Source organism: Nilaparvata lugens, chromosome 6, assembly GCF_014356525.2.
Source record: "Nilaparvata lugens isolate BPH chromosome 6, ASM1435652v1, whole genome shotgun sequence".
NCBI lineage: Eukaryota > Metazoa > Arthropoda > Insecta > Hemiptera > Delphacidae > Nilaparvata > Nilaparvata lugens.
The window spans coordinates 14553610-14571460 of NC_052509.1; the positions used below are offsets into that span (position 1 = coordinate 14553610).

Here is a 17851-nt window from a genome sequence, read left to right on the forward strand (position 1 = left end):
TGCCGTCCCTGTCCTCCCATTTCCCCAGGGCACAGCGGACGTTGTCTGCCGTCCCTGTCCTCCCATTTCTCCAGGGCACAGCGGACCGTTGTCTGCCGTCCCTGACCTTCCATTCCCCAGGGCACAGCGGACCGTTGTCTGCCGTCCCTGTCCTCCCATCTCCTAGGGCACAGCGGACCGTGTCTGCCGTCCTGTCCTCCCATTCCCCAGGGCACAGCGGACCGTTGTCTGCCGTCCCTGTCTCCCATTTCTCCAGGGCACAGCGGACCGTTGTCTGCCGTCCCTGTCCTCCCATTTCCCCAGGGCACAGCGGACCGTTGTCTGCCGTCCTGTCCTCCATTTCTCCAGGGCACAGCGGACCGTTGTCTGCCGTCCCTGACCTCCCATCTCCCTGGGGCACAGCGGACCATTGTCTGCCGTCCCTGTCCTCCCATTTCCCCAGGGCACAGCGGACCGTTGTCTGCTGTCCCTGACCTCCCATTCCCCAGGGCACAGCGGACCGTTGTCTGCCGTCCCTGTCCTCCCATCTCCCCAGGGCACAGCGGACCGTTGTCTGCCGTCCCTGTCCTCCTATTTCCCCAGGGCACAGCGGACCGTTGTCTGCCGTCCCTATTCTTCCTTCTCCCCAGGGCACAGCGGACCGTTGTCTGCCGTCCTATTCTCATTTTCAAACAGTGAACAGTATGTATGCAATCTTTCAGAGAAGAAGGAGAAAAAGGAGAAGAGATGATTAGTTGTAATGATGTATGCAATCCTTCAGAGAAATAAAGTAAACGATACTCGTTTTAGGTTATTCAACTGCAATCTCTATCAGGTTTCTCCCCAATGTAGAATGGACAGTGAAAAGAAGGATATACTGTTTTGGAACATGATAGAAATCACGTCTACATCTTGAGATTGAGTGGATAATTAGAAATGTTTTTCTTAGTTGTATGATCTTGATTCATTTATTCTATGGTTGCATAAATGTGAGAACCGAATGGAATGAATATTGGATCAATTTTTTTGTAGTCAATTTAGTAAGATTATGAATGAAGATGACATTAATATGTATAGAGATCAAGACCAAATATGACTATAATATAGAGATGAAGATAAAGATCGAGTGAAAGAAAGAGATGAATAAAGATGAAGATAAGGATGAAGATGAATAGATTGATGTGGTTATGGTGAGATTGAGGTAAGGATGAAGAAGATATAAATGAAGGTGGGGAAACAGAATACGAAGAAAAAGGAGATGGAGAAGAAGAAGAAGAAAAAGGAGATGGAGAAGAAGAAGAAGAAGAAAAGAAAGAAGAAGAAGAAAAAGAAGAAGAAGAAGAGAAGAAGAAGAAGAAGAAGAAGAAGAAGAAGAAAAGAAGAAGAAGAAGAGAAGAAGAAGAAGAAGAAGAAAGAAGAAGAAGAAGAAGAAGAAGAAGAAAAAGGAGATGGAGAAGAAGAAGAAGAAGAAGAAAGAGAAAGAAGATGATTAAAAGAGAAACGTAGAGATAAGTAAGTAAGTAGAACCAGGAGAAGTGTGTGAAGAAGAGAACCTCTCTTTAAGGAGAAGAAGATCTCCTTCTCTTGTGTTGGGAGAAGAAGAGGAGAAAGATCATCAGCTGCAGATAAGAGAGCAGAAGATTTGGAGAGGAATGTTGTGCAGGGAGGAGTATAGATACATTATAATGTTGGTTACAATAAAAGAAGCTCATGAATTTTGCAATGGATTGGAAGCCTCTCCATTCGTATGATATGTGGTTCTTCCACAATATAAATCACAAAGTTGACTATAGCAGTCAATGATCCGAAGAAGAATTTTGAATGTGTTGAATGATCTGGGTTTATCTTGTAGCATGATTGTGGCAAAGACTCAGTGAGCTAAAAATATTGATTCAAGATATTTTTCACATTGCATCACGAGTTTTCAACGACCTTCCTCTCAATAACAAATTATTCAATATAGAGAATACATTGAAAATAATTTTTGAATAACTAAAACTCCACATAGGATATAATTATCAAAAGATTGAGAAGATGATAAAATTATTTTAAAAAATCTGGTGTGGCGCACTCACACAACTTTCCTTGCCGTTATGAAAATTTATCACCTGACGCTAGTGTTCCCGTGCATCTCAAATCTACTATTCAAAGATCCAAGCCAGCTGGTGACAGGACAATAAGGCTGGAGACACACGAAGTCTGCTATCTCTTCATAGTGAATGATTTAATAGAATCAACAGTTGCCATCAGTTTATAATTGAATTAATAACATTTTCTCGAATTTCGAGCTTATTTTCAATTTTGGGTGAAAATGTTACTGAACATTAATTGTAGAGATTTCCAAGCTCAATCTTCTCCACTTGGAAAATCTCCATTTTTTGTTCAAATTGTATTTAAAGCCTGATAATTGGGAATCTAAAATCAAACTTTGCATAGATGGGGTGGAGCTCCTGAAATTTTTACAGATATGGGACTTGAGGCAGTTGGTAGAGCTTATCATTGACTATTTAAGGTATAAATTTGATCAAAATCGTTGAAGCCGTTTTCGAGAAAATTGCGAAAAACCCTGTTTTTGACAACATTTTCACTATTTTATCCGCCATCTTGAATTGCATTGAATCGAAATTGTTCGAGTCGGATCCTTATATTGTAAGGACCTTAAGTTCCGAATTTCAAGACATTCCGTTAATTGGGAGATGAGATATCGTGTACACAGACGCACATACACTCATACACACACACACACACACACACACACACACACACACACACACACCACACACACACACACACACACAAAAGGGAAAGTAAAAATGTACGCCAGTTATGATCGCAGTCTTTACCTGAATTTCGAACTGCGATACATTCATCCAGTGGGTGAAAAATAATAAATGAGACATCTGACAACATCAATAAAATCACACATAGAAAAGGTATAAAATTGTATAATTGTCATAGGGGTAAAAAATTGTATAAGAACCAGAATAAGGATGTCATTACATCCATGAAAATAACTATGCTATGAAGAGCTATCCAAACTTCAAACTCTAAATGATTTCTCTTGTACAATCACATCATATTCAGGTTCCAGTGCCCCTGAAGAGGATATGACGTTTCAAATTACTGTGAGAATTGTCACTGTTCTCTTTCTCATAGAATACTTCCAATAAGAGCGGTTTGACTCAGTGGTCGCGCTGATAAGCTATCGCTCAGATAAGTTAAGAATCATGAGACAACTGACATCAATAAAAGGAGGTTAAGGGTGAACCATGCGCCGCTACTCCCGTTGGAAGGGTGGACGGCTTAAGCAACTCCTCTGAATTTGATTCATGACTTGTAAAGTCGCTCCCGGTGGTTCGGAGCCAACTTAAAACTTTCGTTCCATTCATAAATCACATTACCATCCGTCTCATCACCTACGCACAAACCTAGAGCTCATGTGGGCATCGCCCTCAGCAAAAAATATATTTGTGGTATTATATCGATATTGTATAATTGGGAACTTACAAATAAACTTAGATTATAAGATGGAATACACTTTTGGAATATTTCAGTTTCTCCTACAGTTTTGATATTAATCAGATGAGAAATAGAATATTATCATACATAATTGCATTGATAAGATGGTTTTTGATATTGGACAACTTTGGAATAATATTATGAATTATTATTCCACTAATCATGAACATTTCAAGAATAAAAGTTTTATAAAAACAATATTAAATTACAATGAAAATTATTCATAAACAATAATTATAGTAATGAAGATATTCATCTCCCAAATGAACATATCATTCCACTAAAATAACATTATTATTCCACTGGTGGAAACGATTTATCTATAATCGCAGTCATCTTACATGATCTGATCTATCCAAGGAAGCAAAAATCCTCAGATAAGATTCAATCCCAATGCCAGAAGATAATCTAAATAGCATCAAAGATGTTGATTCATGATCCCTGAAAGAGTCTGAGAATATAACGAGAGTCTGATTGAACAAAATATTTCACAAGCAAAGTAGGAAAATAATGCAAACATAAATGGCAAATTCATGAGATGGCTTGACGTTGTGGCTCTTCCAGTCGTTTGTATTGATTCTGTAAACAATCTGACCCTCTTCTTTACTCTCCATTCATTTCTCTATCTTTTTTCTATTCAGTGAATCCCTCCCCTATCATCACTCTCTCTCTCACTCAAATCCCACTTCCAAACTTGCAAGCTCTATAATCAGCTTGTTTACCGTCAACAAACCTCTTTATAGCCTTCAATTCGTTCAGCAGAACATCTCATTTCATTCATGGCCATTTGCAGCTATTTTTCATTTTTCTTTTGCCTTTTCTTCTTTTTCCATCATCATCATCATCATCATCATCATCATCATCATCATCATCATCATCATCATCATCATCATCATCATCATCATCATCATCATCATCATCATATTGTTGTTGTTCTAATTCTTGTTGTTGTTGTTCTTCTTCATATTCTTCCTCTTCATCTTATTTTTCTTCTTCCTCTTCTTCATCCCACTTCGGCTTACTCTTTGATCACACCTTTCGGTCTGCTTTTTCCCGTACTGCGCGATTTGCCAGACGAAAACTGTGAAAAAGCTAGAACGATTTTCTGTCCACAAACTCATGAACAGTTTTTCAATCGGCAGCTTTAGTGATTTGATTACTTAACTTTCGGAGTTATTTTTCTTCGTCGGTTTTAATGTCCAGAGAATTTTTTGGTTTCATACTGGTTTGAAATTATGAAGGCCACCTGTAGCGCACATTACCTATCAATAATCAATTCATTGATTTTCTGCATTTGTATTCAAAGATTGTGTAGTGAAGCAAGTGAATATTGATTGATCCTACGTATCTGTACTGTTTTTTATGCAACACCTATTGCATACGGTACTTGGAGTGAAAACAATTTAATACAGAAATTGAAAATATTGCTTATAATTTTGTATACTAACACTCTAAGTTCAAAATTTCTTGTTATCAGTTCAGCACCAAACATAAATCTGTTGAAAAAACACTCCCTTGAACCTTTTTCAACTTGTTTTCAATCAAAATTAGGGAATGGAATACTAAATGTGGTGTAAGTCTGTTTTAAATTCTCAATTCATTTCATGATTATGTATATTATATCTCATTTCCTATCATTGTGAAGAAAAATTGTTATTTTACCATTGAGTTAATGAATAAACAAATAAACAGTCTGATAGTGGTCCATGAAAAATCATGGAGTGTACTAATTGGTAATTGTAAAATCAGACTGTTAAGGCATTACAGTCTTCTCATCTCATTAACCAAGTACAAGCAAAAACTCAATGTACCTAGAATGCAAAAACCCATGTGCGCATCATCCGCATTAAAAAAAAAAATAGAATCCTCTGAGACTGCTGTTTGAAAAACGCATTCTCTTCGATATGCTAATTGGATGCTCATTTTACAAGCAATCCTGACTAATGAGCCATATAGCTGCGCAGAGAACGAACTGCTTTTGAAATCACATATTTGAATGTGAATTCACATTCTGGAATAATTTAAATTGCCAGTTGAGTGCAGCATTTGCGCTGTTCAATGAATTTCCTATTCCATACTTGGCATACTTCCCAGATGTGTCGTACGTTTTTGTAGCTCTGTTCATGTGGTGATATGAGTTTTTCCCACTCTACGGCTATCAACACTGCTATGATTCCACTCGTATTTCGAAGCTTGAAGTGACGTGAATTTTATATTAGACTGGCAAAGTTACGTCTCAATTCCTTCAAAAACCTCGCAGTCAATTTTTTTTTCAATAAATTGTAACATGAATTATGGAGTAATAATTGTAGCGTTTTATGCTACAACTTCGAAAATCAGCTGATGTCTTTCTTTCAAACTCTCAGTCGAAGACATTGTTCCACAAAAACGTCGCTCAAAGATATTAATATAGGGGTTGTACCACATTAACAATGAGTTGAATACTTGAACTGAGTGTACATCAATGTCCTTATCCTTAAAATGCCTGAATGGTCGAGGAATAATACAACAATATTATAATAATACAGAAGTAAAACAGTTATAATAATACAGAAGTTGATACAACAATAAACGTTATAGAAGCTGACAAAATTCCTTCATGGTATTGCCATGAAACAAACGTCATTTTTAAAACAACAATATTTTTTTCGGAACCAAGTCTCACTTCTTAGATAAATATTATTTTGTCTGCTTACTCGTATTAATTTGATTTATATTATATTTTTGTCTTCTGATAACGATTGAATTAAATTTGATTTATGAAGTAATACGAGATTCAGGAGTGGACAAGACAAAATGATAAGAGGGAAGGAACAGGAAAGATCAATTTTGAAATGAACAAGAGCATAGAGAACCAATTACAGTCGATGTGAAGACTTGTGAGCCACGCCTCCTAGCTCCGCCTACTCGTTCTCTCATTGGTCGACCATTACTAGTTCTCAATTCTGCTACTAGATGCCAGCAGCTACTGGCTTGTTCAATAGTCTTTCTCTCCCTTCTTCCAATTCTTCAGTAGTATGTTAATTCAGAGGCCCTAAATGAATATTATCTTCAACCTACAGATGTGACTGGATAGAGTAATCTAATTACTGGATAGTTAACTATCAACTATTACTGGTCATCAACTATCAACTAGCTGGCCATCAACTATCATTAACATTGTCTGGATAGAACAGCCAATCTCTCAGTGATATGAACTCATTACATTTATAAAATGATTTGCAAAAATTTCATTTCAGAAATACGAAAATATACTTGAAATCAAATGGGTTCATATTGACCACGCCCGAGTAATAATAAAACCAAATTCGCGCGAGTTATGCAGGGTCGAGTAAAACAGGTTGAGCAGGTTATTATGAAAATATGAAAAAAAATTAGTCCACATTTTCAAAATGAAGTACACAGATAATACAAATTGATTGGAGATTACTTCTATATTATATTAAAGTGAGTCAAATTGATGATCATCTACATCAATTTGATCAAAGAAAGTGCTAAACACAGAATGAGTTGCGTGGATTGGAACTGAGAGTATCATCATCATCATCTTCACTTGAGGGATTAGGTTTATTAATTGACCTGTTCCGTTACCAATCTCTTTCTTGGCCACCCTATCATCCTTATGGCCCACATCTCTTTTTCCTGTTGGTCCATAGTTTTGGACTTCAAGGGGGAAGGGGCATTCTTCCAGGTGGCATTCTATCCAAATGACTGCACCAGTTGCGTCTATTTTGAATGATATTCTTTCATGCAGAGGAGCAATCGATAAAACTTGTCTTATATCAGTATTTCTGATTCTATCAACTTCAGTGCAGCCAAATACACTCCTTAGAAGCCTCATTTCTGCAGCTTGAATTCGACAGTCCATTCTACGTGTGTGAATCCAATTCTCACTTCCATATAGGAGAGTCGGAACTGCAATAGTGTTACAGAACTTTATTCTTGTTTCTTGTCTTGTTCTATTTTTGAGGTTTCTATGTATAGTGCCACATATTTCCTAGAACTTTAAAATTTTATTGTACAAATCAATATCTGTATCATATGTTACATCATTACCAAGATAGTTGAAATTTTTCACTTGTTCTATTAATGTTCCGTTTAATTCTATTTTGGCTCTGATTGGATATTTTCCTTTGTTTGCCATTGATTTGATTTTGATTACTGATAACTGAATTGAGAGTAAAAAGCATGTGATTATTTACAATAACATAATCAAAAATTGAAATTATCAAAGTACAGAGAGACAAAAGGATTCTCAGGAGTTGAACAGAGACAAGAGAAGAAACGGAGAGATAAAAACAAAGAAAGAAAGAGAGTGAGTGATTGAAATAGATTCATCCTCAAAAGAAAGAGAGAGTGACAGAAAGATTTATTCTAGAAAAAGAGAGAGACAGAGATTGTCAGGGGCGAAGGAGAACTTGGTAATTTCAAGTTTACATTCCATGTAGAGAAGTCGAATATGGAAGCACTTAAGTACTCTTGTGAGCCGCGACTGAAATCTGTGTAGAGCCGTTGGTGTTAGTCCATTAAATTTGAAAAGCCTCCCTTAGCTCTCATTACGCAAGTCTGCCTGTTTCGAAATGATGATGAGGCAGGCTTTTCCTCCCTTGGTACTTCACCAAATGAATGGTGACATTCCGAATAACTCGTCCATCCTATTTCACAATATTCTACTCTGAGTTCAACTAGTTACAATACTATTGATTCAATCCAAAATCTCTTGAAAATCATATTATTTCATCAGTATATTTGAGCAATGAAAAGAAAAGTGGTTAGCCAAGAATGCATCCTCCTCAATTAGTTCAGCTTCAAAGTATAGATCACAGTTATATTATTGTATATTATTGTCGAGTTGAGTGTCCGAAAGCGCTACACTAAAGTAAGTAGAAGCTAATAGCTTTTATTCATATAAATACCTGACTGCTATGTCGTAATTAATTGTTCAAAAGTTTTATTAGTTATATTGTGAAGTTAACCTCTATGAATACAAGTATAATAATACATACAGCTATAAGTAGACATTTAATGGAAAGTTATTGTGAATACTTTTCTTCTGTATTACACCTATCATCCAACTCATTTTTTATCTATCCTATCGCCTTTTTCCTTTCATTTACCGCTGTTTCCTGCGTAACGTTATCCTTGTCCTGTGATCGCACAGGTAAACTAGATTGAAAAATGATTGCTCTACTTGAGCTTGAACGCTCAGTCGACTCAAATGTTATTACTATTCTCCTTGTGCTTCACGGTGGGTGATCTCCAAAGTTTATTCTAGAAAGTTCTCTCATATTTTATCACAACAGAGTATCTTAATTATGTGGAGATTCTATTGTGGAAAGATATAGAACTTTTTCTGAGGAGTAAGTAATTTCTCCTTCATAACAGCTTTAAATTATTCATTTTATGGAATAATTTTTGAATTTGAGAACAATTTATTTACCTATCTCGTTGATCTGCTCAATCGTTCACGAATAACTAACTGTTATAGAAGATTACTAGTGGGTGCCCTTAAAATATTTTGAAAATAAACACATGAATCATCAGCTATAGAAGATAACTAGTGGGTACCCTTGTAATATTTTGAAAATAAACACAACTAGCTTTGACATTTATTCCATTCTCAAGTCACCCTTTTCAAAAATACAACATTTTGAAAAAAGACACTTGAGAATGACATAAATATAAAATCTAGTCGTGTTTAATTTAAAAATATAACAATAGTAAAAGGGTACTAGTTATTTTCTATAATCACATTATTTTATTTATTCATTGTTATGGCTTTTATCGACAGAGAGATCCTTTTGGATGTTCTGCCTTGCCGTATTACCCAATGTCATTTCCTATCAACACTCAAGTTTATAGGTTATGTATTGGGTTCTTCATGATTTCTCACTAAAAATTTGCACTTCCACTTTCTGAGTTTCTATTTTATAAAGTTTAAAATTAAGAAAACTGATTTCTAAACACATATTCATATTTGAAAAGTAAACAAATATAAAAATTTTTATAATAATTTATAATCACATTAATACTTTATCAGAGGAATTTTATTTTATTAATAGATTTCTGTATGTTTTTAGGAATGAATTCTAATCACATTACAAAAATGTATTTGTAATGTAATGATGACAGTTTTAATCGATAGATTGCTTATTCACTTTGTATGATTGTTTAACTTGTTGGAAAATATTTATTCTTCCTGCAATAAATGAATTCAAATCCCACTTACATAAAGAAGTGACATTTTAGATGTCAGTTGAAAACATTGAGTTCTTAATGAGACAGTGCATTTGAAGAGATTGCGTATTTGACTTGGTACAATCACTCCTCATTTAGTTTTCTTCTAGTTCAGCATTAAAATGTGAGTTCCTCCTGTTTTTCCCACAGAATGCAAATTTATGGATATATTGGTCTAGTGATGAGCGTGGTTATAGCAGCATGGTTATACAACAGCTCATCAGGAAGACATGGAATCATCCACTGTAAGGATTACTTTTCGGTGATTTTTTATATATCAATTGAATAATTTTAATCACATTAGCTAGAATTCGAATCTAACGCGCCTATGTTTTACTCGTTTAGTTTGATTTCAACTACGAAATGTGAGAAAAGTCATGTGAGAAAAGTCTTGGATATTTATGTATTGGATATTTCAATAACACATATTCTTGGGGAAGCCACGAGTTATAGCCACTCTCTGACTGTTTAGAGGGGTTGAGTCTCATGTCAAATCTCGCAACCTCTAATAATCAATGGAAAATTCACGTCTTGAGCTAGTTTCTCAATAACTGATAAGTTAATTTAGTCAGTGTGTTCATATTATATATTTTTCACAATAATTTTATATTATTATACAAGTCGTCATTCAAGTGTTAGAGCTTGTAGAGCTTGATAAAAGGTCAAATTGATAATCAATCACCCTGATGACTTCTGCAACAGTGCAACTCATATTATAATATTGTATTATAAGTTGTATTTTACTCATATTATAATTTTTATTGATACAACAATAATATAATACTCATAAAACAATGTATTGATTGAATCATCCTCACTCAACAAATCAATACTTACTTCCAATCTGAATAGAGCCACATATTCTATGGAATAACCTCATGTAATTTCTCGGGTAGATTTAGTATGATTAACTGCTTTTACCAAAGGGTAGACGAGGTTAAAGAAAGCTAATTTTTACTCTATGAAAATTTGTTGTATTTAAACATTTTCTCTACCAAATTTTTACATCAATTTTGACTCTACTCGGCTGCCTAGCCTAATACAAAAAAAAAACATTGAAAGAGATTTGGAATGGTACAAATAAACAAGAAAAAACCTATCGTCGTTATGCAAATAAAGATCAATCGCCCCTTGTCATTTGAGTAGGATTAATATTCGGGACTCACCCATAATGAAGGCGCTGAAGAAATCCATTGAACGATGATTTTGGTGATCCACACTCCCGAAAAGAATTGATGTCTGAGCGCGTTGTGTTCGCTTCAACGGTTAAAACAAGAGTGCACGGAAAGAATGCAATTTTTGTCTCAGGTCCGACTCTTCCTAGGCCTACACGTGGAAAACTAGACTACGGCAGGGGAGAAGAAGAGCCGGAAACTGTTGATGGGACGAGTGGATGGAAACTATCTTTCCCAGGCTGGGATGCAAGCTAGGCAGTTCTCAACCCTGAGAAAGATCCTACCCTCGTCCATCGGTTGAAAAAATGCAAGCTTTCCGTAGCCTATGCTAGGCAGCCAGCAAATAAAATATTACGTTCTAATTTTCACTAATTTCAATAACACTACTTTCAATTGCTTCCATTACACTCAGAAAATACAACACATACATTACTATACTTATCTCTTCACTTTTCTCCTATATTTTTTACTTTCTTTTTCCTCACTCCCTTCCCCCTTCTCCAAAATCTTCTCTTCCCTTCCCATCTCACTCCTTCTCTCTTATTCTACTCTATTCTCTTCTCTTTTCTTATCTTCTATTGTTCACTTCTCTTCCCTTCTATTCCCCTTTCTTAACTCTCTCTCTTTCTCTCCAATTCTCCATTATGCTCTTCTCTTTTCATATCTTCTATTCTTCAATTCTCTTCCCTTTTACTCCCCCTCCTACACTCTCTCCTTCTCTCTAATTCTCCTCTATGCTCTTATCTTCTTTTCTTCACTTCTCCTCCCTTCTACTCCCCCTTCCTCACTCTCTCTCCTTCTCTCCCATTTCCTCTATGCTCTTATCTTTTCTTATCTTCTATTCCTTACTTCTTTTCCATTCCTTCTCAAATAACTTCAGCAAATACAACACATACTATATGTACCACTTCACTTCTTTTCTCTATTCTTCACTTTCCTTCTCTTCACCCCCCTCTCCATTCTCTACAATCTTCTCTTCCCTTCTCATCTCTCTCCTTCTCTCCCATTCTCCTCTATGCTCTTTTCTTTTCTTCTATTCTTCACTTCTCTTCCCTATCACTCCCCCTTCTTCGCTCTCTTTCTCCTCTCATCATCTCTTCTCTCCTTTACTCTTATCTATTCCTTTCTTCTCTTCTCTTCCATTATCTTCTCTTCTCTCCACCGACTGTTCAAAGAGAATAGCTGAGTTAGTTGCAGTTGAAGTGTGGCTGCCGGAAACAACCGTCACCAAATCCCCGATAAGACCTTCTGCACAATCACTTGCTTCTCCTCCTAATGCTGCACAATTGTTTCTTCTCATTCGAACTGTGTCTGATAACCGAGTTGAGCGAGCCGGATAATGGAGAGTTGTGCCGCTGTAGTGCCTTGACTGTTCTAACTGCGGTCAAACATTGAGAGAATGAAACTACTTGAGACCCTAGTATGAGTCTGAAAATGTGCAGAGTCATTGTGGCTAAGGTTCAAGATTAGGCGGGAATTTAGCGAATCTGAAGAATTTGAGCATGAATTAATTTCTTTATAGAGTAACATTTTTTTGTAGAAAAATCAGAGTAATTGAGGTTTTTCCTCGAAAAGCGTCATATGAACTGAACAAATAATCTATGTTCCATACAACGATATTGGTAGATAAAATACTAAGGCTATTATACAAAAATATTTGTGCTATTCTTACTTCGGAATTTGAGTAATAATATAGTCCAAGATAAAGTTAATTTCTCACTAAAGAATTCTCTTAAAATAGAAAGAATTTGAAGTGAATTTTCCGTCACCGTCTGATCCTAAAGATCAATCAACTAGAATGATTATATTTTATGACGAATCTTGTTATTACAATAGATTGAATAATGACAAATATTGTTCCTTGTGCACAAATAGTGGACCGTATCCACGAACATTTCATAAGAGAAATATACCATACTTCGTAGCATACCTAGATTCATAATAATTCGTTGCTTGTCACATAAGTCGAACTTTCCACTAGGGAATTTTCACATAATAATTTTTGCCCTGAGTATTTTCTCAACCAAATTTCCACAGAAAAAACTAGCTGCTATAGCAACTACATCCAATTATAAAACAAGATTTTGTTTGATTTCTCCAAACATTTGTTAATAAGAAGACAAATTCTAGTCTTTGAGATTCAACATTTTAAAAGAATTATACTACTCCCGAAATGAGACTTCATGAGTATCAATCATTGATGCATTTGAAATGCACCTTTTACATTTGAAATTCTTAAAAAAAATATGAAATGGGGATTTATATCGGATAACCAAAAGCCAAAGATAACTTATTGGATAATCCGTATCGTTCCGACAATCTCAATCAATGATAAGGCACGAAATCCCGAATGTGTTTCATTGTTTCATGGACCCAAAACAGCAAAATTATCCAAACAAACCTTACAATGATAACCTCACAGTTGTCGGCTTCTCTGTTAATAACGCATTCAGAATTCTGATTCATGGATTGACTTCTCCATAATGGTCGATTACCATTAGTTGAACAAATGTCCATTACCATAACCATTGTGAGTATTACCATTATTTATGTGTAGACGACCGACCATTCATTCGTATTCCTCTCGAGGGATTGCTGGATTATTTGTGTAGCCGTCCGCATAAATGAGAAGCATAAATTGAACTTGGAATTGGAATCAGTGCGGATAGGATCTACTCCGTCCGTCCGTTTCTGTTTATAACTTACCAATCGTAACGACAAGCTGCAGGACTCACTGTAACATACTGTCTTTACCATTCTCCTACTTCATATACATTCCACATACACTACATATACACTATCATACCTAACATATAAGATGAAGCGAAATAATGGTACTTCATTCCTTCATTCATTCATTGAATATTCTTCAGAAGAACTAAAAATCTGTCAGATCTAACAGGAATGTTCAGCTTCAGACGCGCACTATGAGATCTGCCTTTTTCCAACGTTTTTGCTTTGTTATAGCTTATTAGAATGATGACTGATTGGCAGAAAAAATTGGTACAATTGAGCTAGAGTCTGGTAATGATGTTTTAAGAGGGCTCAAAATGATTTAACATTGATCTGTTTATCCTGTTTTCCATTGCATGTCTGCAGAATTTCAAGAACGACTGAATTAACGAAAGTTTATTTTGTATACAGGTTCAGCTCAAGGCTAGTAAATTGATCAGGTTGAATACCTATCAACTTTGATTCAAAATCAGATTCAGCTTGATTTTGTCATTAATTTAAAAAAATAAAAATCTGGTGTGGCGCACTCACTTAACTTTCCTTGCCGTTATGGAAATTGATCACTTGACGCTAGTGTTCCCGCGCATCTCAAGTCTACTATTAAAAGATTAGAGCCAGCTGGTGACAGGGCAATAACGCTGGAGACACACGAGGTCTGCTATCTCTTCATAGTGAATCATTCAATAGAATCAACAGTTGCCAACAGTTTGCAATAATATTGTTTAATCACATTTTCTCGAATTTCGAGCTTATTTTTGATGAAAATTTTACTGGACATTAATTGAAGAGATTTTCATGCTCAATCTTTTCCACTCGAAGTTCTCCGTTCAAATTATATCTGAAACCTGATAATTGAAAATCTAAAATCAAACTTCGCATAGATGGGGCGGAGCTCCTGAAATTTTTACAGATATGGGACTCATGGCAGTTGATATAGCTTATCAATGACTATATTAGGTATGAATTTAATCGAAATCGTTGAAGCCATTATCGAGAAAATCGCGAAAAACCCTGTTTTGACAACATTCCGTCATTCAACATTAAGTCATTCCGTTAATTGGGAGATGAGATATCGTGTACACAGACGCACATACACTCATACACACACACACACACACACACACAACACACACACACACATACACACACACACACACACACACACACACACATACACACACACACACAAACACATACAGACCAATATCCAAAGACCACTTTTTTGTACTCGGTGGACCTTGAAACGTATAGAAATTTGGACATTGGGGTACCTTAATTTTTTTCGGAAAGCTATACTTTCCTTACCTATGGTAATAGGGCAAGGAAAGTAAAAATTAGGTTATTGCTGATCATTTTTCTTCTTGTAGATTTTTGTCTGATATTTTCAGCTCTCTCTCTAGTCACCGCCACTCGGTGTACGCCCAGGCCTTTCTAGGCTATTGGAGAATCCTACCATGTGTAACATGAACGGATTTAAATACATTACTTGTGGATTTGTATAATTCGAAAATTCTAAGCTTGTCGTAATAATTTGAATACATTATAGATTTAAATAATATGCATGATTACCTCCATAGCTTGTGAGTGGGATGTGAGCTTAAAATGAAGCGAACTTCACGGGATTTCAAACTCGTGAATAAAATTATTGGTAATGCAGGGGATTGGACTAATCATGTTGGACAATAATTTTCACTTCAAATCGATAATATTGTTGATTTATGATTATATTGCTTGTAGAGTAATAATTATTTGAAGGTTTGCTGGCTTGATCATTTTGGCTTGTCAATGGAGGGGTGAGCACCCCCTCACTGGTAAGGTCAGTTGATGACGAATTACTTTTTTATTGTAGTTATCCTCCTCATTCTTAATCTCCTCCTCTTTCCACTACTTCTTCTCATCACATTTCTCCTTCTCATCCTCATCTTCATTCTCTTCCTTCCCCTCATCCCCTTCCATAATGTCACTCTTCTTTCTTCTCCATAATTTTCCTTTATCTCCTTCGACTTTCAACCCTCAATCCACTAGAATCCTCTCTTTCCGTCCTTCACTATTTTTCACACGATACTCCATTCTAGACGGAATCCGTTCAATAGCATAAACTATGTACTCGCTTTTCTCCTTCTAGCACAAGAATGCTTTCATTATAAATGAATCCGAGAAGATCCGAGAGGCCAGTCGAGAGCTATAGATTACAACTTATTCCCTTTGTTTGGAGGATTCGCAAAAGCGTAGGATCCGATATCAGAAGATACGCGAAAGAAATCATCCCAGGGGAGTTCAAAAAGAATTGAGAGCGATTCAGAGAGGCGGCACGCGCATAAAGTTACATCACAGAGCGATAGACTGCGTTTTCTTCTTTTTCTTCTCCTTCTCCTTTTTCTCCTGTTTTTTTCTTCTATTGGGATATTCTTTCGTATTTTATTTATGCTATATTACCCCTTCTTCGTTTTCCTATAATATTGTTTCTATTCTTCTCCCTCTTCTTTTTATTCTCCTCCTTCATCTTCTTCTCCACCTCCTTCTTCTTCGCCGAATTCATCTCCTCCTCCTTCACAAACTTCTCTTCCTTCTACACCTCCTAGTCCTCCTTCTCCTCCTTCTTCTCCTCTCCTTCTCACCTCTTTCTCCTCCTTCTCTTCCATATAATTATATCCGTCGTGAATTGCAGATTAAGTTTCAGATTCATTTCATTCCATTTATGGATTCCTGTACCTTGTTTGGGTTTGTTTCTGTATTTTAGACACAAATTTTCTAGTACCTACTATTTCTTAATGTTAGTTCTTGACATTCCTTATTTCGGATTTTCGGATTATTGCACATGTGATAAAGATCAAAAGATTCTTTTGTCTTCGAGATACCTTACCTGTTTTTAACTCCATACTCTAAAATACACTTCCACAACAAGTCAAGCTCTGTATGCTTTATGGATTCATAAATTCTATTAGGCACTTAACTCACATGACTGATTATGATATTGGTATCCCAGAATTGATGAGAGGAAAAATAAGGTAACCTTGTGCTATTCCTCTCCCAAATTTAGATAACACATAGTTCGAAATAGGTTGAGTCTTGTAGTTCTTCAATTCACAAAATTTCCAGTCCTCAAGTATTTTCACAAGTAGATTTTCAAATTTAGATGCTTCAAAACTAAATATAGGATAAATATTTCAAATTATTATAACTGGAATAGGAAATATCCACATATTACACATATAATTTTGAAGAATTACCGAAAAACAAACTTAATTCTTTGAAAAAAAAACTTAATTTGAAAACAAATTTAATCTCCTAAATTCAATGAAGTTGGCTGGAATGATTAAGAAGTGAAAATGTGTTGACTCGATCAGCAAAGAAGTAGTGACAGTCGAGGCGTCACAAATCTAGGATTAAGTCGTGCAAATTTGAAAAGCGGATTTCGAATACGACGAAACACTGCTGAGAAGCGACTCTGAATAATAGAACACAAAACTGAAACTGAGCCGAGAACTTTTCAAACAGCCGCCGCCGCCGCCGCCGCCACGCCAATTTCACTCATCACTGTTTATTCGCAATTGAATTTGAGGTACTCCTACTCTACTGTAAGAGTAGCTAAGTTGGAAGCTGCTGCCAAAGTTGATTTTTGGAGATTATCTACTGAGAATAAGAAAGTAGAAGAAGGAGAAGTGGGTATGGGAGAAGAAAAGGGGGTAGAAGAAGAAGGGAAGAAGGAGGAGGAGGAGAAGAAGGAGAAGGAGGAGTAGGTGGAGAAAGAGAAGAATGAGGAGAATAAGAAAATAGAAGAAGAAGTGGTTATTGGAGAGGAAAAGGGGGAAGAAGAGGAGAAGAAGGAGGAGGAGAAGGAGGAGATGGTGGAGAATTGATTGATTGATTGATTGATTGATTGATTGAGTACTTTATTTATGTAGATTACAATATATACTGGCTTATACACTTATATACAATAGCTTACAATACAGCAAAATTATAAATGAATTTACATAATATAGACTAGGAAAATAACTATTGAACTGTATATGATATGAAAAAGCAATTTGTAATATAATAACTATAGATAATAATCATATTGTTATGCATCTACATAAATTGGCGGAGCTTTGGACATATCAATGTCCATTCTTTGGGAAGAGTATTAAAAATATCCTCCCCACTAACTCTCTACCAAAACGTTAATTTCGTTATTTAAACTAAGGATTTATTTATTAATGGAA

General features: G+C 35.9%; 1 protein-coding gene across 2 annotated transcripts in view; it reads left to right on the forward strand.

Annotated features, from left to right (window-relative positions):
- LOC111052062 (frequenin-1) overlaps nucleotides 1–17851 on the forward strand; it is a 151579-nt gene that overhangs the window by 86910 nt on the left and 46818 nt on the right. The window contains exon 1 of one of the 2 annotated variants that reach the window (XM_039430184.1): nucleotides 9892–9980. The exons of the other annotated variant lie outside the window; for it this stretch is intronic. Coding sequence (XP_039286118.1) covers nucleotides 9917–9980 — 64 coding nt within the window. The 5' untranslated portion in view covers nucleotides 9892–9916. Of the gene's footprint in view, nucleotides 1–9891; nucleotides 9981–17851 lie in introns of those variants that run through there. 2 annotated transcript variants of the gene reach the window in all.